Source organism: Phalacrocorax aristotelis, chromosome 1 (genome assembly GCF_949628215.1).
Source record: "Phalacrocorax aristotelis chromosome 1, bGulAri2.1, whole genome shotgun sequence".
Classification (NCBI taxonomy): Eukaryota; Metazoa; Chordata; class Aves; order Suliformes; family Phalacrocoracidae; genus Phalacrocorax; species Phalacrocorax aristotelis.
In genome coordinates this window covers 130,138,373-130,163,316 of record NC_134276.1, presented here as the reverse complement: position 1 = coordinate 130,163,316, position 24,944 = coordinate 130,138,373, and the positions used below count along the sequence as shown (strand labels likewise).

Genomic DNA, 24,944 nt, shown 5'->3' with positions numbered 1-24,944 from the left:
CGTTCCTGTTGCCATGTGATCCTCTTGTATAGAAAGAAGCTATGCAGTTCAGCTTCACCCCCAGAACATTTTTTTTACTAGGTTAGGTGATGGGGCAATGGAGAGCTCACCAGAATGCGACGGTGCTTCTGGATAACAAGGGTCTGCTGGCCTCAGTGCACTGTGCTAGCAGGAATTGAGAGTGTTCCAGGGGGAACGTTTGTAGCCACTGGCAGGGAAAGATTGATCTGCAGCTGTATCATTGGCTTCTCCTGGGATGTCCAAAAATAAGCATCACAAATTTATTCATTCAGTTTCCTAACAAGTGCTAAGACAGAGGAAGAGAGTATTCACCTCAGCAGTCTGGAGCAGAAGCTCCTCTGGAGGCATGCATAGTCAGGCTGTCTCGGAGCTTCCTGGGGAAGAACCACCACAAAGTATATCCCAAACCTGTTGCTGAACAGTAAAAAGTACTTGCCTCTGTATCTTGGATGGCAACTTCCAACACTGAAAATAAGCACAGGCATTAACTTACTGAAATATTCTATCAGCTGTCATTGTAGTTTCCTCTCTTTGTTGCAGAAAAACAGTGATACCTGTGTTTAGCTTTTATTCAAAGTAGTAGAATCAGCATGGCTTTCCAAGCATTTCAGGTTTCAGCCTTTTTCTGTCTCCATAATCTGTGAATCCATGGTGGCTTGATGGGCAAAACTCGCACCGACGTAGCACATGTGCATGTAATCCAAAATTTTGCTCTCGTTCTGATGTCCTAAAAAGTGTTCTAAACAAGCAGCAATGAAAAGCACTTTCTGCTCTGGCATTTGGCAACCAGAAGCTGCTGATTTTACGACTTCCTAGGGCTGCTTTTCTGACTCCCTGCTAGTTTGTTTCCAGAGTTTCCAGAGCAGCAACTTTGAGTCCCCTCCAAGATGGAAGAAGTCCATCAGATTAAGGAATAGTGGGGCAGAGGTGAATAGATGGGGGGGGTAGGGGAACGTAGAAAGGTAAATGTGCCCCATGAAGTGTCAGACAAAGGAAAGTTCTTAACTTGTACGAAGTGGGTGAGGGCAGGCTTAACTTCATTATTTTCCTTTGTGTCCTCCAAATAACAAGGTAGAGGAGCTGGAGCACAATACAATGAATGGTGCTCATGCCGTGAGGAAGAGGGGCGGATTCTCAACTTGGAAAGGCAGAGTTTGAGATCACAAAAATGAAATTCATAGGGTATTCTGTGACAGAGAGCTGGAAATGGCCATTGCCCACTTGTACAATTAAAGCTAGGGAGTGTGTTTTGCAGGTTGTTCTGCTGGATGCCGCTTCCTGAACTAAAGAGAAATTTTCCCTTTTTTATCTTCTCTAATGCTGGAATAGCATTCAAAAGCAAGGGAATTATACAGATGATGTTATTAGATAAGTTAATGTCCGCCTAACAGCTGTGAAGATCAATAGAGTAATAGAAACTTAATTTAAGAGAAGTTTTGTAGTATAAGAGGCTGTATGAATTTTTGTGTGCTTGAATTAGTGCAGGTAGTTTGCATGATAATTGTATTTCTCTGTGTTCTACAGTCTACAAAAGATATGGCATTAGCTACTATTATCTGTGAAAGCTGCCTGAAATAAGCTTATTTGAAGGCTGCTTTTGGCTGGCAGCTGCATTTATTGTCCCTATTGTTTAGACTATATTTCACCAAAGGTATGAAGACAGTAGCCTTGCCTACTTTCTTCTATTTAAAATTAATAGCTTTCAGTATTTTCTCCTAAAATTTCACATTGTCCCAACTAGTTTGGCATAAGGATGATTTGTTGACTTATCTTGTTTATTAACTAGTTTAGAGCATGTGAATAATAGTCATGTGAGTAGTTACACCGCATGATTACTCTGAAAAATTATTAACCTATAATAATTAGCTGTGACTGTGCTAAGGTAGAAAAGGGTCTGGGAAGGAGTTATCAAAAATTAATATTAACTACCTTACCAGTTGCCTTAAGTAACATGCATTTAAATATACAATTTAGTACATTGTTTGCGTCAGGCTTGAGAAGAATGTTGCCATGCAAATTTGGAAGATAAATTTTAAAATGCCAGGTTCAAAGCTGGGGGGGTGGTGGAAAGACAAACTATCCTGGAGCCAAATTTTAGTCCTATTAAAGTTGCTGGCATAAATTCCACCCAGTTTCAGCAGAGCTGAAATTTCCCAGTTTCTTCCTTATTGTTCCTCACTCACCAGAGTTGTATAAACACCTATGTTAATTGTGTTTTGTTGCTTTCCCTCCTTGAAGCTGCTGAAGTTAGCCTCTGCTCTCTGGCGTTCGTTGAGGATGCTTCAAGGGTTTGTTCACTTCCTTGCCATGGGAATGTTGCCCAAGTCCTAATTTGGAAGTCGGTGAAATTGCACTCTGGAAAAAAGTTAGGGATTTTGGAATGCCTGTAGCTTATTTGAGTGCATGTTTAAAGCATTAGCAAGTAAAATCAAGGAAGACTAAATAGACTTTTAACAAGGCACTAAATCACCTGATTTGGAAGACTTTGCTGCACAAGGAACAGCTACATAGATGTCCAGTGGATTTGTTGTATGTTTGATGGATTAAACCCATCATGAAAACAAGTGTTCCTCAGACTTCCCAGCTATTTCCTCATGACCTACACCCTTTCTTTTTTTCCTCTCTCCCCCTGCAATGCCCTCAGCTTTCTCATGTACTCTCTGCTGTTTCTGCTTGGCCTTCTTGCTTGAGCAAGGACCTGTACATCCTTTGACTTGTTTGCAGCTGCAGTTTAGCAGGGTGGGGGCAAGGCAGGCGCATCCTATAAGGACTGTGAGCCCTCTCCTCAGCAGCAACACTGATGCATGCTCTCCCCACTGCTTTTACAAAACTTCTGCAATGGATTCAAAACTTCTGCCTTTCAGACTTGTCTGAAATTGACTGGTAGAGTGCAAAGGCATTTAGGGAGACTGGGAAAGGATAAAACAGCACAAAGCCAACTTCATGGAGCAGCCAGACCAGAAGGTTTTTTAAAACAGTTTAAAAGCCACAGCAAAAAAATTACGCTAGTGTAGTTAGAAAATTTTAAAAGAGAGTGAGTTGTGAATGCTGACTTATTGTCATGTCAGCTTCAGGTTTATGTATGTTCTGTGAAATACTTTTTCTCCCCATATATTGTTTCTTTTTCAGTGCAAAATAAGCATTGAAGTTGTAAATAATGATTATAGCTTTGGGGTACCACTTGTTTTCTATACTCAGTGTAAGACTCAGTTTTTCAAAACCCTTTAAGGTGCCTTCAAATAGACAGTTAAGTTACAGTGCTCTGCTTAGTATGTTTAATCCATTTCTTCAGTACTTCTGAAGAAATCTATGCTATCTGATGAACTGTTGTGTAATTTCCTAGAAACCCAGTATGGATGGGACGATGTAAAAATTCATTCTTTGCATCATCATTTTGTCGTATGTGTTGGTCCAAAAGCAGGAGCTATCAGAGACGCACATGTCATTTAGCAGTTGGATGCTATTAAATGTTCTTTACGTGATGCCTCCTTCATTTGTTGTCCAAAAGAGATCTTAGCACCCTGGTGGCCGTATCAGCTTTTATTAAATAAGACCTAAAGATCAAAAAACGTTATCTAGTTTGTTTGCTTGTTGGAATTCAAGACTCAAACTTCAGATGATTTCTGGTTGCTGTTTGTATTGTAAGTAGTTACCTTTTAGGATAAACCATAATGCGATGTTTGTACTAAGGCATTATATAAAAATGCATCCATTTTACTTAGAGGTGAATGATTTTGAAAGCTGCAGTAATGAGCAGTGCTTTTTGTCTACCATATGTTACAGCTGAACCATATATTTCTTGAGAAGAGGGGGGAAGTATTTTGGCATAGCCCCTTCACTGTCTCCCACAGCATTCTCCTGGAGAAGCTGGCTGCTCACGGCTTGGACAAGTGCACTCTGTGCTGCGTTAAAAACTGACTGGACGGCTAAGCCCAGAAAGTGGTGGTGAACGGAGTCAAATCCGGTTGGCGGCCAGTCATGAGCGGTGTTCCCCAGGGCTCAGTGTTGGGGCTGGTCCTGTTCAATATCTTCATTGACGATCTGGATGAGGGGATTGAGTGCACTCTCAGTAAGTTTGCAGATGCCATCAAGCTGGGTGGAAGTGTCGATCTGCTGGAGGGCAGGAAGGCCCTACAGAGGGACCTGGACAGGCTGGATCGTTGGGCCAGAGCCAACGGTATGAGATTCAACATGGCCAAGTGCTGGGTCCTGCACTTGGGTCACAACAACCCATGCAACGCTACAGGCTTGGGCAGGAGTGGCTGGAGAGCTGCCTGGAAGAAAAGGACCTGAGGGTGTTGGTTGACAGCTGCCTGAGCATGAGCCAGCAGTGTGCCCAGGCAGCCAAGAAGGCCAATGGCATCTTGGCTTGTATCAGGCATAGTGTGGCCAGCAGGAGCAGGGAGGTGATCGTGCCCCTGTACTCGGCACTGGTGAGACCAAACCTCGAGTACTGTGTTCAGTTTTGGGCCCCTCACTACAAGAAGGACATTGAGGTGCTGGAGCGTGTCCAGAGAAGGGCAACGAAGCTGGTGAAGGGTATAGAGAACAAGTCTTACAAGCAGCAGCTGAGGGAATTGGGGTTGTTCAGTCTGGAGAAGAGGAGGCTGAGGGGAGACCTTATCGCTCTCTACGACTACCTGAAAGGAGGTTGTAGCGAGGCGGGTGTTGGTCTCTTCTCCCTAGTAACAAGTGATAGGACGAGAGGAAATGGCCTCAAGCTGCACCAGGGGAAGTTTAGTTTGGATATTAGGAAAAACTTCTTCACCGGAAGGGTTGTCAGGCATTGGAACAGGCTGCCCAGGGAGGTGGTGGAGTCTCCATCCCTGAAGGTATTTAAAAGAAGGGTAGAGGTGGTGCTTGAGGATATGGTTTAGTGGTGGACTTGGCAGTGATAGGTTAGCGGTTGGACTTTATGATCTTAAGGGTCTTTTCCAACCTTAACGATTCTATGATTCACTCTTTCATTTAAAAATGGGGGGAGGAAAAGTCTGTCTTAACTTGCAGATTATTTTGTTATCAGTGTTGAATTCCTGGAATGTTAGGGTTTTTTAAAATCATTTTTTGCATCAGTCTCTAGTGGTTCTGATAATGGACTGTTCAGAGAACTGTCAGAGACGTTTTCCTTACTCAGACCTTTAGCCATAACTGACAGTGTTGCGTGTATCCCACTTCCCTATGGCAGAGTTTAAATACACTAGAGGAATAAGGATATCTGTCGTAGCATAGGTTATCTCAACTTGGAACAGGCTTCAGGAGGTAATTTCTCTGGGTTTTGAGTTGCGGTGGTGCTACTGTTACTTTGCAGGGGAAGGTTAGCTTGTAGAAGTAGGCAAGAGTTCAAAGAAAGATGGGGGAAGGGGGTCTGGTTTTGTCCTTTTCACATTGGGGACATTATAGTATTGTAGGCTTTACAGAACTTCCATTACTTGTTGCTTGCTTGCGGTTAGATTTTTAGTGTAAGGTTTCAGATATACATGGAACAAATGATGACTTTCTAGAAAATCTTACGATTTTTTTTTTTTTGTTGCTGGAAAAACAGTTATCTCTGCACCTAGGTGCAATACTGCTAGTGTGTTGTGCAGCTTAAAGATCAGTATTTGGTGTGTACAGTTACAGCAAATTCTTACAAACATCTGCTCGGCAGTGTTTACTGCATTTTGCTTTACTACATTTTTTTGTTTGAATTACCTGTGTTTCAGAAATAAAATGCTATATTCTGTAGTACACTTAGATACATTCTGAAGTTGCTGTTGTAGTACTGAATTGTCTATCTAAGAAGATATACCTGCAATAGATAACAAAAATTTTCTGCACATAGAGGAGTAGCTGCTAGTGGCTACTTCTGGCTTTTGGTATGTGTATAAAAATTAGTTGATGGCTTCTTCGATGGATGCTGGTGACCTGACCTGTGACTTGCAGTTCTGTTGTCCAGCCAAGTTCGCAAATGGAATTGCGATAAAGATGAGACCTTGATGTGACTGAGTTAGAGACGCTGTCTCCCAGGTCCCTTAATCATCATGTACTGCAGGGTGCAAGTAATACTTGCAGTACTGGTTCATCTGCTAGTGTATATATGCTTTCAAAATATGGATGAAAAATTGAGTCTACTCAACATTCAGAAACAGTAAAAACATCAGCCCCTGGGGTAGATGACACCACTGATCATGATCAGTGTGATTTAAAAACAAGACAGGGTTTGGGGGAACCTATTAATTTTCAGATGGCAAATGTTCTCAGGTCTTTTCCCTACACATGTAGGTTTTAATGTCAATATATTATGGCTTTTAATGTTATTTTCTAGTTCTCATTGTCTCATGGTTTGACCTCTAAGACTGTCTGCCCACCATTGCTTTACACCAGGTATCTGTGTTTTCTTTAGCTGTGTTACATACATTATTAAACATGGCATGGAAGGGAAGTAGCTTGAAACTGCTGGTTTTATATAAATGGCCTAATATGTACCTTTAACTGATACCTTTCCCTCTCTTCCACTTCCCTTTTTAGATGTGTGGTCAGCAGGCTGTGTATTGGCTGAACTGTTACTAGGACAACCAATCTTTCCAGGTGACAGTGGTGTGGATCAGTTGGTGGAAATAATCAAGGTATAGAATTTTAAGTGTTTCTTGACTGCATTATTCCTTGGGAATCAGCATGCAAAGGTGCATTGTTATACCCTTGTCACCATATATATTCTGTCACCATTTCACAGGGTGTTGCATGTAAACCATGTTTGGAAATACAGTGCTTTGAGAACTTGATAATCTGTATGCCCCTTTGCAGTAATGCATAATGGTAGATCATATTTATATTGGGTTTTTTCCCTCCTCTTAAAGGACCACACTTTCAGTGCACTTGGAAATAGTGCTTACATACTGAGCCAATATTTATTAATGTGTGGTTCTCATTCTTTAAGAATCTGGCACTTTTTCCTTTGTTGCATGCAATTAGTACTTGGCTTTGAAAGCAATGTTGTTAAATTTCCTTGTGCCAGATTCTTCACATGCCTTCCCTTCCCTTCCCTTCCCTTCCCAAAAAAAGGTAAAAGGTGGGAAAGTACACTCCTCTTTGCAAATGGAGTATCAGGAAATGTAGGCCAAAGATACCTTGCACCAGAAGAGTCTTGTTTTTCACGTGAAAAAGACCTAATGCTTCAGAATACATAGCATTTCTATATCACTTATGTTCAAATACATCTTGATTGATTTCATTTGGCAAGCAGTGAATATTCTGTGATTCTCAATTTACAGGTATGGAAGAATAATTCATAGCTTAAAAGATTGGTGTCTGACTTCCCAGGACCCTAGCCTCCCTCTGCCTCCTTCAACTTCTGCAGTGAAGGAGGCAAGATTTCTAGAGAGCACACTATATTTTTCCTCTGCATCTATACTGTGCACTTAATAAAATGGGGGTATTACAGAGAATAACATGTGTGCACACACTGTTCTGCTTTATTGATTTCATCACAGGGGACTGTATTAAGAGAATTTCCTCCTTGGTTTTGCCACTTAACTGCTACCTTGATTCATGTATATTTGTGTGGCATGCATGTGAAAAACCCCTCAAAACCAAAATGTGTGGGTGGAAGAGTAGAACTTCCTACTTGTGTCTGTGTTACTCACTAGAAGAGCTGCTGGTGTCTTTGTCCCTGACCCAGCAGAGTGTATGATACCAGCCAACAAGTTGTCACTCTCCTGCATGGAGGACATGGGCTGGTGAGGCTCAGTGTGTCTGTGGCCCGCTCTACAGTTGCAGTGGGGTGTGCTCTGACCTAGGCTCTCACCACATCTGCTCCAGCCTTTGACTATATAAGCCTAGCTTCTGTTACAGTGGGTTTCTGTCTGTCCTGCTGGAAATCCTCCAGACAACTCCTTTTGTCTGGAGGTTCCATGTCTTGCACGTGCTTATCCTATGACTTAATTGGTTTCTTATTATTGTCTTTCTGCCCATTGTATTTCAAGCTCAGCACGTCCAAGTTGAGTCAGTTTTTACATAAGAATCACCAGTGGAAAAGTCGAGTTGCTGTCAGAAGCAGGGCTGATGATGGCACAAGTTTTCTCCTTTTGAGAAGTGTCTTGGAGCAGTGCACTGTTTCCTGCTACACTACTTTTGTGAGGTGTGAAGCGGTCCCTGTGACCACTTCAGATGGCCAGAGTTCCTCAGGAGTTTGTGCAATAACCTGGGTCGTTTGCCTTTGGATGTTTTCAAAAAGTCCTGTTCTGTTTCTTAATTAATGTCTGCAATCTTGAGAAAGTACATTTAATGAGTTTTTGTGAATACAACTTTTTATGTCACGGTGACAGTCCTGTAAGTCCTGCTGTGGCTCAATCAGAAATCTGAGTAGAGAGGCCGTATCAGCAAAACCATAGTGCTCTGCCTTACCATTGCTTTGACTTTCACAATGTGGAATTGAAATAATCAGGAAATAGATGTCCTCTCGTTATTGACATGCCTGCCAAGCAGAGATTGTGGTTTGGTACGAAGTTTGCAAGAAGCTGTTCTCATCATTTGGGCCTTTCCAGTTTTGTAGCATTGGAACTAAACATTTGTGCACTAATATCTTTCTAGCACATATGTGCTCTGATTGTGAGGATTCTGCATTGTTTGCACTTGAGTTAAGTTGTATTGAAGCAGAGGAGTACTTTAACAAAATTGCTGATAGCCTGTGTACCATCTGTGGTTTCTTTAAACGCCACTACCGTGAGTGGTGTGATAACTTCATTGACCAGTTCATAGCTGAATACATAGTAGTGGCAAACTAATGTTATTTCTCATGACGGTCAAAGGAGTATCCAGTGTAAATGCTTGAGCTTCAGTAAATTACAGCTTGAGATTATGATTTTTGCCTTCATTAAATACAAATTTCTGAATAATTTCTTTAAATGTAAAAAGGGGGATAGTGAATGATCATCCACATGTGTCATCAACCCCTGTGTTGTATTGGGGTTTTCTCATGTTCTGTTAGATGTATTGCCCCCTATGTGTAGAAATTAAGTGAAACAACTTAAATATGGGGATAACTCAATTTTACAGTAAGCCTGGTCTCTTCAGTTAAAAGGTTACAGTGCTGAGGCAGTATGTTTTGGGAAAGTCTGAGAGAACAAATGCTGTAAATCTTACAGTGGTAGTTGCAAAAAAGGATGTTCACTGAATTGTTAAGGAAGTATAATCGAAAATGTGAGCCTGAATGGGTGGGTGCCATGAATATTTTTCTGCCTGTATATTTGTTTCATATATTCTGAAGGCAACATCTGAAGAGAAAATGAGTGCAAGCTGCAGAAGTGGACTGCTTTTCAATGCCCTTGTCTACCAAATCTTGTGTTGTGAAATTTCAAATAAACTTATTCAGAAAAGCCCTGTCAGAAAGCTAAGGTGAAGAACGCAGAGAGTTATAATTGAGAATATTGCATTTGAAATCAAGAGCTGGCAGAAATTGTCTAGGAAAGTGCATGAATTGGGCAATGAGGTGCTTCCCTTGTAACGCCATACCCACTGACAAGTTATTTCTCATAGTGGGAGTAGAGGGAGAACAGCATGTCTACCTCAAATTTCAAGTAATTTTTCCTCACCTTTTGAGAATGATGAAAAAGCAGAAAGTGAGGTCCTCAATTTTCTCTTCTGCCAGCTGGTGGCAGGGATCTGTCCCATCTATTATGTATCCCTTAAAAGTGACCAATAATCGAATTAAGCAGATTTGTTTTTCAGATCTGCAAAGAAGTCATAAAACATTCTGCTCTTCTCCACTCCCAGCATGCTGCTTAAATTCGACTCGGCATGAAAGGTTAGCGTAAAAACTGCAACCTGTGTTTATTGAGCAACCTAGGGTTCCGCAGCCTCACTACAGTTGAAGACAATGGCAATCCTGCAGCTTAAAAATTACCATAAATGTTAAGTCTTGGGCACAACATTTCATTTAGAATAGGATTCAATAAAAAAATATTTTTACAGATGGTGTCCACCTCTTCCATTTACTGCCATAGAATACTATTATTTAAAGCTTTCATTGTAACAGAGACTTATTTTAATGCTAACTGGCTGTAGGAGGAGCAGAGCTGTGGGGTCTGCCAGTTGTAGCATGTCAGTGAACTTCATAGAATGTTGCAGGTTGGGACCTGTGAGCTGCTGTTGGGCTGTCTCAAAGTCATACTTTTCAGATAGCTTCCTTGGAACTGCATGGCTGAAACTTAAGGGCAGCAAAAATTGAGTATTTTAGACTCCCAGAAAGGGCTATATTAAAAAAAAATTTATCCACGCATTTGGAAATGCATCTGACTTTCATGCCTCAAATTTACTTGATTCTACTGCAAGAGAGGTCAGCTTAGAAAATTTTCTGCTGGTTCCTATCAATTCAGAAAGACTGAGTCACAGTCACTCTTGTAGCGTTTTTTGAGCCAAGATAAATTTCAGGTGTCTCTTCAGTTGCTTACTCAGCTTTGATTATTCAGAGTTCATTTCACCACACAGCAATTGAATGCTACACCTGGGTATGAAGTTTTTGCATTAGGATGGAGAATGACTTCAAAATGCTGTCACATTAAACTAGTCCTCCCTTCTCACGCAGTTCTTGATGACGTCCCCTCAGTAGCTGGTTAATGAACATATAATATCTGTGATATGTCAGTCCGTCACGGCTTGTCCTTCCTGCAGGCTTCTGACCTAACATCCTCAGTCCCTTGCTGGGTCAGAAGCATTTTTGGCTTTTGTCAGATTTTAATTTACTTTCGCAGTCTTCACATAGTTTCATTTCAAGCAGTCTTGCAAGATCTTCTCCGTCCACTTGCACCTGGAGTTTCTTCAGGTCTACGGCATATTTGCAGACTGGTCTGACAAACTGTGTCCCTCTAGAAGCTCAGCATCACATTTGTGTGAATGAAAAGACAGTCTGCTTATTTTTAGGTTCTTTTTCTCTTGTTCCTATTTCTTTAAAGACAGTCTTTCCAGATGTTCTCAATCTGCCTGGGAGAGAGAGATTTTTGACCACTTACCCCTGACAAAATGATATTCGATATGGGGAAATACTGTCTTGGAGCTCCATCTGAAGAAATAATTTAACCCAAGTGCATTCTTCTGGAACACTTAAGCTATTAGAAGAGAGAAATCATGTGCTGTGCTTTTTCCAAAGCTTGATCTTGAATGGTGACTCTTCCTCCTTATTTTTAGTTCTTGCTAGCTATTCCAAATGTTAGGTTATCCTACTGGTGTTCGAGTGACATCTCCTTCAGAAATGTGCTTGGTTTCTGAAGCAGGCACAGTGGCAGTACGGGTGTCATCAGCAGTTGCATAAAGAAATTACGTATGAGCAGGCATTACACCTCAGAGAGCGGTCATACAGGCCTGTCCCCAATGGAAGGGTGAACACCCCCCTCCTTCCAGCAGCCCAGGAGGGTTGCAGTTGCCGCTTCCCTGTTTAAAATCCACTGTGCAAGTGGGATACTGCTGAATACAGCTCAAAAGAAGGAACTTTCAGACCACAAAAGGTATTTTTTTGAGATGCAGTCAGGGCGGAGTCTTCCATAAATCCTTGAGCGCATGGCTTGCAACGTAGCAGCAGTGTCTGCGGGACTGCCGTGCCCCCTGCGAAAGCTTGGGAGGTGGGGGATCCCTGCCTTCCCCCTACCCCCCAGCTCTGCAGTGCCCTGAAACCATCAAGGGAAAAGTGGCTGGGATATCCCCCCCCCACTGAACTAAAACATCTTCAACCACAGTTCCCACAGACAGTGGTTCCTCCTTATTCCCCTTGCAAAAAGGGACTCTTGGAAGCATAATGGGTTTGTTTCTAAGATAATAATCTTCTGAAAGGTTCTGTTTAGCACCTTCCCCTTTCTCCTGTCAAAAATGGGGAAAAAAAATCATCTTTATCAGAAGAATGAAACAGCAATAATTGTCTGAGCAGCCCTGTGGCAAGGGGAGGACAGAATCTGCCAATCTGCCTTGAATTGTCTTTACCAGAAATAATTTTTCCATACACTGCAATCTGGAGTATGAGATGCACCAACTACCTTGTGAAAAACTGTAGAAAAGGGTTGTGCAGTGATGTGTTTTGGTTTGGTTTGTTGTTTTGGGGTTTTTTTGTTTTGGTGGTGGTGTCTGTTCATTTGTGTGGGGTGTTGTTGGTGTTGGGTTGTTTGGGGTTGGTTTTTTTTTGTGTTCCTACCAGACTCTGTGATTATTTCTTGCATCAAAACCAGCACTTCATGGTAATTTAGGAGAAATAATGAAATAATAAAATCTTCTTCCCATAGTTCTCTGGGTTAGGAATGAAGCAAGGGGAAAAATGTCTTGAGACAAGCTCTATAGTATCAGGAATCCTGTTCATGTGTAACTTTTTGGTCTCTGACAGTTTTACTGAGCTGAATGCTAAGTATAGACTGCAATTATAATATATGGCTCATGCTCAAATGTCAAGGTACTATTTTGGGCTCAGTTTTTGAAATAAAACAAATTCAGTCACAGTAGTTAATGGGAAGAGAGGAGCCATCTCTTCCGGGAGAATAAGCAGTAGGAGAGCGTGTTACTTTCTATTGGATATGATCCTGTGCTGAGGACCTGCCTGCATCTGACACAGGCTTTCATGTGGGTCCTCTCTTGTTGCCCCTCAGGGAAGTCTCCTGGCATTTTTTTCTGATGTCCCCTCACATCACAACTTGGCTCTTCCTCTGCCTCACATAATTTGTCACTTCCAGTGCTTGCAGGCAAGCAGCGTAAAAAAGGTGACAAGCAATTATATTCATGTCAGCGGTGACAATGGGTTTCTTTCTATTCCGGATGTATAGCTGCTCTCGTGTTTGCAAATAGAAGAAATCTCTATATTTAGTTGGCTTTCGTTTTGAGTGTGTTTTTGAAAGTGTATATAAAATGGGTAAGTTTATTTTATTTTCTAACACAGACATCTTGAAGTATTATTTCAAAGCTGACCCGTGTTTACTGCTTGAGATGCCTGCACCATGAATTTTTTAAATAACTATTTGGCACACCTCTCACAACTTTCTGAAGAGGTGCAGACATGTTTGCAGAAATATTAATTATGCCATCTGGTAAGCCATACACACCAGACTTTCTGGAGCACATTTCCTCGTAAACTTGCATGGTTTTGCTGGGGAAGGCACTATGCTGCTGTGACCATGGCTTTCTAGAGGTTTCTGATTTAAATAACTACCTTTTCCCCTCTCTAGTTCAGTCATAACTAGTCGGAGCTTCTGAACCATTGGTGTCCCTATGCTTTTAACGGACACTTACATTTTGGCAAAGGTTTAGCAGTAACGATGGTTGTCAGAAAGGGCCTGTTCCACTGGGGTTTGTGGATACCCTTGCAATTTCCTCTTCCTCTGGTGTTCCAACAGCGTGAATTTGGTCATAAATAACGCAGTTTTGCACAGTGAAGCCAGGTGTGGACAGCAGCTGTCTTCAGTATTAGGGTCTTTTGGAGCTGAATATCATCTCTCTCTTTATCCTATGAAAATTCAATTTCAAGGACACAAAATGAAGATCTTTATGCTACTTGTAATCAAAATACAGGGCTTATTCCAGGTTCAGAAATCTCTTCCTCATGTTTGTTAAGGATGACATTATTGGGACCCTGTAGCTTTTTTTTAATTGCTTGAGATATGTACCGTTACCCTACCTTCACAAACTCTGTTCCTGGAATAAAAGTTATGTGGGGAGCTTCATCTATTACAGATTATTAATGTCAAAGAAAAACTTTCCAGATAATACTTGTGAAAACTGTTGTGTTCCATTTTTGTCCTAAGAGAATCAGAGCAGTATCTGACTTCTCAGCAAGTGTATTCTTTAGTTAATCTTAATAGATAATGTTTCTTTTTATTTATTAAGACATGATGATGTCAATAGGGCATGAAGAGGCAGACTAGTTGACCTGTTGTCTTTACTTATGGGAGGATTCCTTGTAGTCTTATATAGACTCCCCCTTCATTCGTTCAAAAGTTTAGTGCAAGATTGGTGTAATCTTATTGGTGTGTGGAAGTCTGAAGGGAAGGTGCAAAGAAGAGGGAGCCAGGCTCTTTTCTGTAGCATCCTGTGACAGGACAAGAGGTGATGGGCACAAACCAACATTTGTGAAATTCAGTCTCAACTCAAGAAAACAGTTTTTATTGTCATGATTGTCAAACATGGGAACATGTCCAGAGAGGTTCTGGAGGTTTCTGCCCTTGGAGGTATTCAGAAGCTGTCTGCACATGGTCTTGGGCAGCCAGCCCTCACTGGCCCTGCTTGAGCAGGGAGGCTTGGACCAGATGACCTCCAGAGGTGCCTCCCAACACCAACCATTCTGTGAAACCTCTGTCCAAGGAACATCCGCTCTGCAGTATTTTCAGAGTTGGTATAGCAAGAGCAGCTCTTTCATGGAGTAACTCTGCCAAAAATGTGCAAAGTAATTTATGCTCCTCCTCTGCATTTCAAACATAAAGAGCAGTCACATATATGACTTCTTTAAGAGGTTTGCCCAATTCTTGCAAGAGCTTAAGTGATTGCTGTTACTCACCAAGGTTACTCAAATGTATACCTAATGTACTGAAAACTCAACATGAATTTCAAAATCATGTAGCAAACAGTGTTGATGTGTTAGGGGGCGGGGAGAGGTCCACTACAGGACCTCTTCCAGATACGTCGAGTACTGGTACAATTTTATAGTTTATCACTGTTCATCCCACACTTCCCTGGATTGTGATTTGAATTTCACATCGTCTTTAAAACTTCTATTCTGATTTCTATCTACTTCCCTTTCCTATTCTTGGGGGTGGGTTCGTTGGTTGGGGGGGAGGTTTGTCTTAATCTGCCTTCAGTGCAAATTGAAAGCACAATCTGGCTTTGCAATCTAGAGAGAACAAAGTAAATACACTGAGTGGCTATTATAAGCCACTTTCCTTTTGCACAGTTGTTTTGTGTGTCAAAGGCTGCTATGTAACTGAAGGGCCAGGCGATCCCTTCCTTCAGCTGGCATGATCCCTTTTCAGCACCTTCATTTCTAAGCATTCATGAGACCTGAAGCACTGTTGCTTAGATGACTGCTTGAGCTTAGATGTTGCTCCCTCCCATTATCTGGAGTTACAGCTGTGGTTTTAGTGAGATGTATGGATAGATATTGTCTATGGGTCCTTCCATGAAATTGCCCTTGCCTGTCCAAATTGAATTATCTCTGATGCTGTAGGCAGTCTTGAAAGATACTTGCACTGTGTAGGCTCCTGTTCTGAGCAGCTTTGGGAACTGAGCCAGTTTCCTGAATTTTGGCTACACTAAAAAATCTAGTCCTTACCTCTTTTTAGGATGGCTGTTAAAGGAATTTTTTTTGAGGGGGAGAAGGGGAAATAATGTAAACGTGCTTTTAAACAAGTCCTCATCCTACTAGGGAGGCATGAAAACTTAGCCTTCAAAAATGGTGGGATAGTAATACAAGTTATCCGTAATTTTTCAGGAAGTTAGTTTAATTCAAGAAACTTCCAAAGTTTTAAAAATGGCTTTTATCCTGAATTGCAATAAAAATAATATTTGCAGGTGTGAAGTCCTCTCATCTTTTAGAACTGGAACGGTTTGAGAGCGGCAGTCATCAAAGCTTTGAGAGTGGTGCTCACCTGGCAGGCTGGCAGCTGGGTGGCCAGTGCGCTGGGGGGAGCGAGCTGGAAGACCAGCGGGGAAAGGGCATGTTTTTCTGTTAGCCCTCTTCCGCTTTGAAAGTTGAGCAAAAATGTACAGAATCCTGTAAACACCCTCTTTCACGTTTCCATTTTCAGACATGTACAGAAAAATCTTCTGACAGTTCTGAGGCTAACCCTTGGCTTTTAGAGTAGGTGGGATTTAAATCCTGGTTAGCAATGGGAAAGTAGGAGTTACGTGATGATTCATTTTGTACAACTTGTCAGTTAAATCTGTTATCCAAGAAGCAACTGTCTGAACAAGTTGCAGGGTTTATTTCCTCTGCTGCTGCTGTTTATTTAAGATTGCTTTGTGGGTAGGTTTTCAGTTTGTGTCTTAAAGCTCATATTTTAAATAATAAAGAGATATCAAGTTCATTTCATAATACCTGATGATCGTTTCTCTGTGGCACAAATTAATTAAACAGCAATTAACTTGCTCTTTTATGCTTTTACCTGACCCTTTAGAGTGCATTTGTGTAACTTCCACTCCTCTAACAGAATGAAAATGTTCGTGGATACTGGAATACGTAACAAAATATTTCTTTATCAAGCAGTAAGGTAGAGTGCTAACGTCATCTTGTAGATCATTTGTTTCCTGATAGTGATGGTGCGGTCTCATGAGATGAGGTGATAACATTATGGTAATCTGTATGCTGAGAGATTTGTCACAGGGCAAGAGTAGTGTAGCTACAGGGGTCCTATAGGAAGATGAACCTGAGCTCAGCATTGAGGAGCGACTCCTCTGCCTTCTGCCCTCTTAATTTCCCTCTGCAGAACAGAACAATACCCAGCAACTGGATGCAAGCAGAAATCAACGGGATTCCTTAAACGTGCTTTGCAGTTTTTATATATCAGTAGAAGGCAATGGCTCTCTTATGCTAGGTGCTAACTGAATAGAAAACATTAATGCTGTGTCGTCATGCTTATTCCCTGAAGGGATTTCCAGAATCCTTTCAAAATCTATCCACCCCTACAAAGAGATGTGTAATTGTGTGTTATTTCTCATACAACTACTAATTTGCATGTATAAATAACATTGTGCACATTCTGGGAATGAAAAACAGAAATTTGTAAAAGTAAACAGGGGTCGTATGCATTTTAGATGCTTCCAGGTTAGGTTTAAACTAAGTTTATCTTCCCTGTGGAAGTACTGGGGTAGGGAACAACCACTACCACCAAAGCCCACACAGTGTGGCAGGGCAGGGGGGAACTTGTCTGGCTCCCTTCAGCAGAAACTGGCTGATCTTTTAAGCTCATCAGAGGGCTGCTGTTAGTGACTTGTAAAATGCAGTCAGTGCTACTGGTCTGATCCTTAATCAGTCATATATAGTGAACTACAATACACCCTGAATGTGTTCAGCAGTAGTGTTTTATAACAGCCTGATTAGAGCAAACTCTCTTCCCCATTGAAATATCACTAAGTTTGAGAAAGATGCTTGAATTGTGTGAAAAATTGTAGAAGATAATTAAATTTTTTACACTGGGCTTGGAGCATGAACTGAATTGCCAGCAAGAGACTACTGAAGTGTGAGCAAGGGCCACAAAGCTGATTAAGAGACTGGAGGATCTGTCATATGAGGAGAGATTGCAAGAGCTGGGACTGTTCAGCGTGGAGCAGAGAACACTCGGGGATCTCATCAGTCTGTATAAATACCTTGTGGGAGGGAATGAAGAAGCAGCCAGGCCCTTCTCGGTGGTGCCCACTGACTGGACAAGAGGCAGCGGCGCAAAGTAAAAGACATGAAACTTCATTTGAATGCAAGAAAACTTTTTTTTTTTCTGTGAGGCTGGTCAAAGACTGGAGCGCATTGCCCAGACCAGGTTGTGAAGTCTCCTTTTGTGGAGATGCTAAAAAACCTAGCAGAACATGGTCTTGGGCAGCCAGCTCCAGCTGACTGTGCTTGAGCAGGGGGTTTGGATCAGAAGCTCCCAGGAGTCACTTCCAGCTGAAAAGGTTCTGCAAAAGTTCTGTTGTTTTGTTCTCAATACTATATTAATTTACTCATTACACAGATTGACTTCAGTTAAATTGTCTCAATGTGTAATACGTTATATTGCACTCTTCATTACCATGTGAATCTGAAGCATATCTGAACAATTTGCCTTTATTTTCGGTCTCTCCTTTCTAGGTTCTGGGAACGCCTACAAGGGAGCAAATTAGAGAAATGAATCCAAACTATACTGAATTCAAATTCCCTCAGATTAAGGCACATCCATGGACTAAGGTGAGTCTGTATGAACTGAATAATAAAGACGTGTGGGCTGAAAGTAAAAGTTCAAGGAGTTCAACTTGTTTAGTGTCTTGGTGGCCTTCAGGCTAAACTGGGTGCCTTTAACTAAGCTGGGGACCCAGTAATTTTTGATGTGGATAAGGAAAAGAAGGTATTGAAGGTACAGTACAGTGTACTGTAATATCTGTTGGTCAGGGTTTTTTTCTGAGGTTGCCTACAGGTGTTTGGTTTTGGTTTGGTTTTGTTTTTTAACAATGGTGTGTGTGTTTATAGTGGATTGCAACATATATAAATCCTGTCATGCTATAAATTGATGTGCACAAAAGTCACATACAACTGAGAGAGTGTTCCAGTGATGTGTGGCACTTTTGTAATGCTGTTACATACTGTTTCGAGGGCTGACAGTCGTGTTCTTAACTGGCTTTCTCATAGATCTTGTATTTGTACTCCTATAGGTGTGCTCTTTGAGGGGAGGTGGGCTTTTTTTGGAGTTACCTCTTAAAACTACTTGTTATCTAGCTTTCACAAGGGAGACACTATTGCAGTACATGCAGGAAATTTTAAAACCTCCATGGTCAAAGAGGAAGCTGCTAGCTTTGAAACAAACACATTGCCACACAAATAAGCTGTCTTCCGCCTGTTGAGGAATGATGGATATTTGATGTGGGGCAGGGAAACAATCATTTAATTAGCCTCTTAGGTGTGAAATAAGTTAAATAATGAATCTTAAGAATTAAAGCCTGGGTAGTTAGCATTTTCTTCTTGCTGCTTGAGAAATGTCTGATGTAGTTGCAGTATATTCTCATCTTATCTTAACGGCTCAGGTTTTTTTCTGCTAAGAAAGCAGTATGTACGCCTGGAAGGGATGCGTTCCTAGCTGAGCATGGGTCCAGATCAGATGTTTTCGGACTGAATGTTCTGTGATGGTAGAAACTCTGAAACACTAGCGAGAGGTCTTTGAGATTGATAGCAGGCCATAGTACATGCCAGACTAGGTACTGCAAGTCACTATTTTTCTGATAGATTCTTTAACAAGTCGTGCACCACCTCAATTCTCTCTTTCCCCAGTAATCCCCAATTTGTATTTCCATATCCAGGTTTATTTCAGTGGTTTGTTTAAGTAATTTATGATACTATGAGAGGTCAGTAAATGAGGCTTTTTCATACCTTATGGTAGCAGGGGAAAAAAGAATTAGGGCAAATTAAATCCCTGAGAAGTTGGTCTCTTCAGTTTCAAATTGCATCATGGTAGAAGTTGCAAGACTAAGTCCAGAAGCCTTGTAGCACTGAATACCAAGGTTGCATCTGAATTCCTGCAGTGAAGGTGTTTGGATTAGGGAGGGTTAAATTAATATGCAATGGAGTAGGAGTGCAGAGATGTACTGTAGGACACACAGTTAAGCATGTAAGCTAGCTATGCAACTGAATTTCTGCCTGAATGGTCTTAAGAATCATCTGAATGCACCTGATGATCTGTTAGACCACAGCAGAGATCTTCTGGCAAATGGAAGCTTCAAGAAAAAACTGAGTCTTATTTATATGAATGTGTTTTTTGGTCATTCTAAAGGATCACAAGTGAAACCAAGTTGATTATAACAAATTGAGAAGTGCTTGCCAGAAGATCAAATCTGCATTTTGTATTAGGACACAATTAGTTTTGGAGAGCAATGCTTGCAGCATAGCTTCTCATTCTTGAGGCATTCTGCATACAACTCTTCCTGATATTGGCTGGCTGTAGAATAGCATTTAAACCAGTTGATTACAGTTGGGTTACATGATACTTCATTTATGAGATCTGTACTTTTTGTATTATAAAAATGACAAAATGCATTATCCAACATGGTGTTGGTAATATGCTCATCCTCTCAGTGTATTACTTCTAAAGATCCCTTCCTTTCAGCATTTTGAACATGTTGAGCCATGAAAGATTTAAGTGCAAGTATTATGTAGAATTGGTCTTCCTTACCCAGCTATGTTGGAATAACATCTGATGGTACAGCAGTGGGCATGTGCATCCTCTTGGGGTTTCTGTATCTTAGAATTGAAAAGCATGGGAGAGAAAACACTTCTGAACTCTGTTTAATGAGTAGAAGAAAAATGACTGAAGAAGTGAAAGTGCAAATGGGTTTTTTTGTTATAACTACGTACGTAACTAGAGTGCTATGGGTAGTTGCCAGCAGGACTTGAACTTTACGTTTCGGCCTCAAAAGCAGAAACCTTTGCCATCTAAGCTAAAGAATTACTGAAGATTACAGTAGTTGGAAGGTTGTTATTTTTGTGGACTAGTTATGACCAGAGGAGTTGGCAGACATAAGTTAAGGGCTTTTTGTGTGAAAGAACTTCCAGGCAGATAGTTTTCAGCATGTTTGAGAGAGAATTACTGAGAAGATAGTAACTTTTTGCTATAAGCTCTTTGTTACAAGGGCATTCTCCCTGTTGCTTTGTGGTGTTGAATACAACATGGGTATTTTTCAGTGTTGAGGGTTTTGTAGGTCCTACTTGGAGTTAATTTCATGCAGTAGAGGTGCCCAGTGAAGGTGCACGTTTAGCTGCTGTCTAGATGTTTAACGTCTTCTATGCAGTCTGGAACTGGTTGTTTCCAGGCCAATAGTCTATACAAAAGTAAGGTCCATGGTTTACTCTTGTTTTCATGGAACTTTGTTGGTCTGCAAAAATGTGTGTAGATGGCAATTAAGAATTTTCTTTGGAAGCTGTAGTACCTATAGTTTCTGTCTGAAATTCTGTGGTGTGGACTTCTGTTGGATGTACGTGGTTCTGATCTGCTCTTCAGGTATTTCTGGCAAGCATAGATAGATTGTTTTCCTACTTGGTATCACTGTGGTGGTGTAATCTGCTACATTTGCGTTACCAACTGGGTGAAGAAGAATGGTGGCTGGTGCTGTAGCAGAAGGAAATAGGTTCTGGATTTTTCGAAGAACCAGAGAAATTGTTTGAGACTGAATAAGTATGGGCCCGTGAAGGAATACTGTTTCTCAGATTCATTCCGTTTCAGGCTTAAATTGGAATTTTGAGCAAAAATCTTATGGAAATTTGAAGTCTACCTTCTTAGATGTATCTTAGACTTTTCAGTAGAAGTGGATTGGTATCATCTGAATACAGTATTGATATTCAGCATGATGTAGTAGTAGTAAGAAAGAGACCCCAAATTAACAAGGGTCCCTCTTCATAAATTAGGAGAGAATTCAAGCTAACACTAAAAAATATTTTTCTATGCTGCAGCAATAATGTGAGTTTACAGTGCAGACTGTTCTTAGACTGGTTTTTCAATATGTTGGCAATTTGAGATTGAAGTACTTTTGTAACTTAAGAGATGGAATCTTTCATTATAAAATGTACAGGGGCCTCTCTGTCTTCTCTCCAATATAGTTCTGTGTTGCCCAAGCACGTGCGTGTGTTTATACCAGTTACGTGCGTGATGGAGATGATGATGGGAGTTCAGTGTGTCCCTGGCTAGCAAAAGAAAAGAGAATCTGGACTTTCCAGGAATCTTTCAAGCAGTTCTTCCAAAACAGGATTTCTCTTTTCTTCCCTTCTGGCATCCCAACCCCAAAAGGAGTCTGGGACATTCTTGTTCTTCTTGGGGTGTCCTCTTCAGAATACCGGAGTGTTTAATTTAGTAATATAGCTGTTCTTTTCATCCAGACCTCCCTTTATTTTCATTTAGATTAGAATACTCTGTGTTCATGGAGGTGCATCCTGCTGCTTCTCTGTCTTGGTCTGTGAGTAAGTAGCATTAAGTTATAAGAGAAGCAAGGTTTTGCAGGGGTAGGAATATCTTGCGACTGACACAGTCAGAAAAAAAATGGGTAGTCTTTTAGACACACAATCATGTCTTCAGGTTTATCTTGAATTGGAAAAACTGTTCGTTTTTTCCAACTGTATCAGCTCATCGAATAGAAGTTACTACCCTTTCTGGAGGCTTTGCTGCTGTTGTTGCTTTTACAAGGTCAGAACTTTTGTGTCTTTCAGCCACCTCAATTCCTTGAGCCTTTTTCTCTTCTTGAAAGCGCATTCGGGTCTCTGCTACTAATCTTTATATTTGTTTCTCTTCTTCTGACTTAAGCTTCATCTATGCTTTATAACTGTGTGACTAGAAAGCCAAGAAGAAAATCTGAGATCGAATGTAAGATTGTACATCACAGGGCTGTTGAAGTTCAGCTTTGGCAATTGGCTTTCTCTGAAGCCTTTGGCTCTTTTGGAGGGAGGCAGGGACAGTGGGGTGGCTGATGAAAGGTCTAAATGCATGCTTCATAAGCTTGTGTTAGATAGGCGTTGTTTACCATGGCCCCATTACAGCTGGCCTTTATCCTAGCATTACTCAAATGCTACCTTCAGATCTCAAATCCTTTGGGTTTTGAAAAACAAAGACAGTGCTGTGATTATTTCCAGAAATACAAAAAATGTCTGTCTATGACAGTCCGCCTTTCCCCTTGCATCCAGCTAGTAAAGGATTTCATTTGAGTAGGATTGTAGTAAATGTTATATAATTATGTAGTTTAGGCCTCTTCTGCATGGGGGAGATGACTCATTTGGACTTTCTTCCCCAACCAAGGATACTTCCAGCAATGTACTTACAGCAATGGCATTATAATGAACCGACTTACCTACTGAGCTGCCAGCATGCTCAAGGTTTGTGATGATGGAACAACACAACAGGCTATATCAGCAAAGGCTGTTTCCCTTGGTCAAATCATAACCTCTGCCTTGTCTCCATTGTGTAGACGTGGAAGCAGTTTCCACTGCAGGCAGCTCTTTAAAATGGACAGTGCATCTCTTCAGTGTGCTGTAGTTTAGTAGCCTTTGTTTCTTTTGTTCTGACGATATTTGGAAGATTGTTCACACGTGCAAGCACTTCTTAAATATACTGTTGGTGAGATAAGTTTAAGTGTGCTCAAAATAATGGCTTCATTCACCATCCCCAAATCTATAGCTAGCTGGTGTCTGCATCATAATTTCCAAGTCAGTGTTGAGATGGAAAAAGGCAGGAGTCAGTTGTTTTAACAGTGGGGGAGAGAGAGAGAAACTGTCATGTCTAGGTTGTGTGTGAGCATCTCTGCCCTTCTGCAGTGCACTCTTGTGAATGAATACATGAGGATTTCTCTCTGCAGCACTTTGCCATCACCATAAAGTTGCAGCAGATTAGGGCAGGGTCCCTCCCAACTTTGTAAGTGCTTCCTTTTTATTTTTTTTTCCTCTCACTATTTATACTGTTCAGAGTACTCTTCTGTCTGTGTCTTCAATCCAAACTGTTATAGCAGAGGAAGACAGTGTCTAAGATGAAACTTCAGGCTCCAGCTTATCCCTTCTGGCACTTCTCCAAACCAATTGGCCACTCCTGGCTGCAGCTGAAGCTGTGCAGAGCCATGGTTGGATGTATTGTAGACTAGCTTTAGATATTGACTTTAGGATTGATATTTCTGCCTATATTTTGAAATAATTTCTGCTAATATTATAAAATACTTGGTAAATATTTTAGTCTGAGTATCCTCTATGTGTGTGTATTCTTTGTATACATCAATCAGTTCACCTTGAATGTTGAATTTTTCTGTGCATGTAGCAGGAAGTCCTGTCACCTTCCCCACACTCTGGGACTGGGACATAAAGAGTCTGGTCTCTTTCATGAGCATATTTTTCCACCCTCCAGATTCAATTTCATGTCTTCATCTTGTCTTACTCCTGCTCTCCTGGTTCTTGTTTGGTTTTTAAGCAGATTGTTTTGCTTGTAACGCTTCCAAAGTGACTGCTCATACTGTAGATGCGAGGAAGAATACCAAACAGTAAAATGGATAAATAGACAGCTCGTTTTGTCACTTCTAATTATAACTGATGACAAAAGAAAGTGAAAATTCTTTTGTCAGAAATCTTGTAAGCAGGCTTGCATTTGAATTAAAACTGAAAATCCAAACTTCTTTCCGAGATTGGGGTCTGAACTTTTGTAGAACTACAACGGTACAGTGGAGATGAGATGTTTTTTGGGTGCAGTTTCATAACTGGCATAAGCTCATCATGGAGTGGGGTCAGTTCTCCACCTCCCACCTGCATATTCCAGATGCTTCCCTTCTGCATTATTGTTTGTGTAGTAGCAAAACCCCCTTGAATAACATGAATGTTCAGGATTTGGATCACCTTTCTTACCTGGGTGACCATTCAGCCCCGGCTGCAAGTAATGGGGCAAGGGAACAGAGCAGACCTGCGTGGCCAGGAGAAGGGCAGAACTGTCTTTTCCAGCGTGAACTGGAGGTGATTTGTGCCTGTTGTGAAACTGTGCCCTGACCTCTTTCTGACGAGTACAGTTCTGTTTTTCACTTGGTGTGTAATGACTTCCTAAGGAAAGAGTGAAAACAGCTCTGCTGGAGACTAACTTAAAAGAAAAAACAAGTTTTTCTGGCAAGTTCGTGTTTCCCAGCTCCTTTTGTAAGAGCAATGATTTCTGACAGTGTAAATTGCTTATCTCCATCTAAAGCATGAGAAAAGAAGCCAGGTTTGTTGGGTGGTAAATTACCCTGCCTCTGCCCAATTCGTATGCAGTAAATGAGCAAGCACTAATGTAACATTAAGCCATGATTTGCATCAGTGCAACTACGGAAGTCAAATGCTGAGTTTAACATGTCTTCTGCAATGTACCATCTGTTTAGCCGTCCCATTGCAACACATCTGCCTGGGCTGTTCATAGCGTCTGTCCCATTGAGGCTGAGCGCGCTTCCAGAGGTAGATTTTGGGGGATTCTCTCTGAGAAGAAGTGGGGCTGTTTTGTTCTGCTCAGCTTTGTTGCTTTCCTTCAGAGCTTGACAGAAGCAGAGCACATGCACTGGGTAATAAAGGCTAGCTCATTCTGTCCCTGTCGTGTCCTTAATGGAAGAAGCCCAGTAACAAGTGTGTGGTCTCAACAAGAACTAGCATTGGAGACAGGTTCCTGGTCCTGTTCCCAGTTCTGTGTTGGCTCATTTGTAAGCCACTTAACCCTTCTGCTTTCATTTCATTTTCCTCTATCTGTGAAAGTGCCACCTGACAGGGATTTTTGACT

General features: G+C 41.2%; 1 protein-coding gene across 2 annotated transcripts in view; it reads left to right on the top strand.

Annotated features, from left to right (window-relative positions):
• Positions 1-24,944, top strand: part of GSK3B (glycogen synthase kinase 3 beta) — a 150,424-nt gene that overhangs the window by 104,878 nt on the left and 20,602 nt on the right. For both annotated transcript variants that reach the window (XM_075107197.1, XM_075107206.1), the window contains exons 7-8: positions 6,529-6,626; positions 17,798-17,893. In XM_075107197.1, the coding sequence (XP_074963298.1) occupies positions 6,529-6,626; positions 17,798-17,893 (194 nt within the window). The remainder of the gene's footprint in view (positions 1-6,528; positions 6,627-17,797; positions 17,894-24,944) is intronic.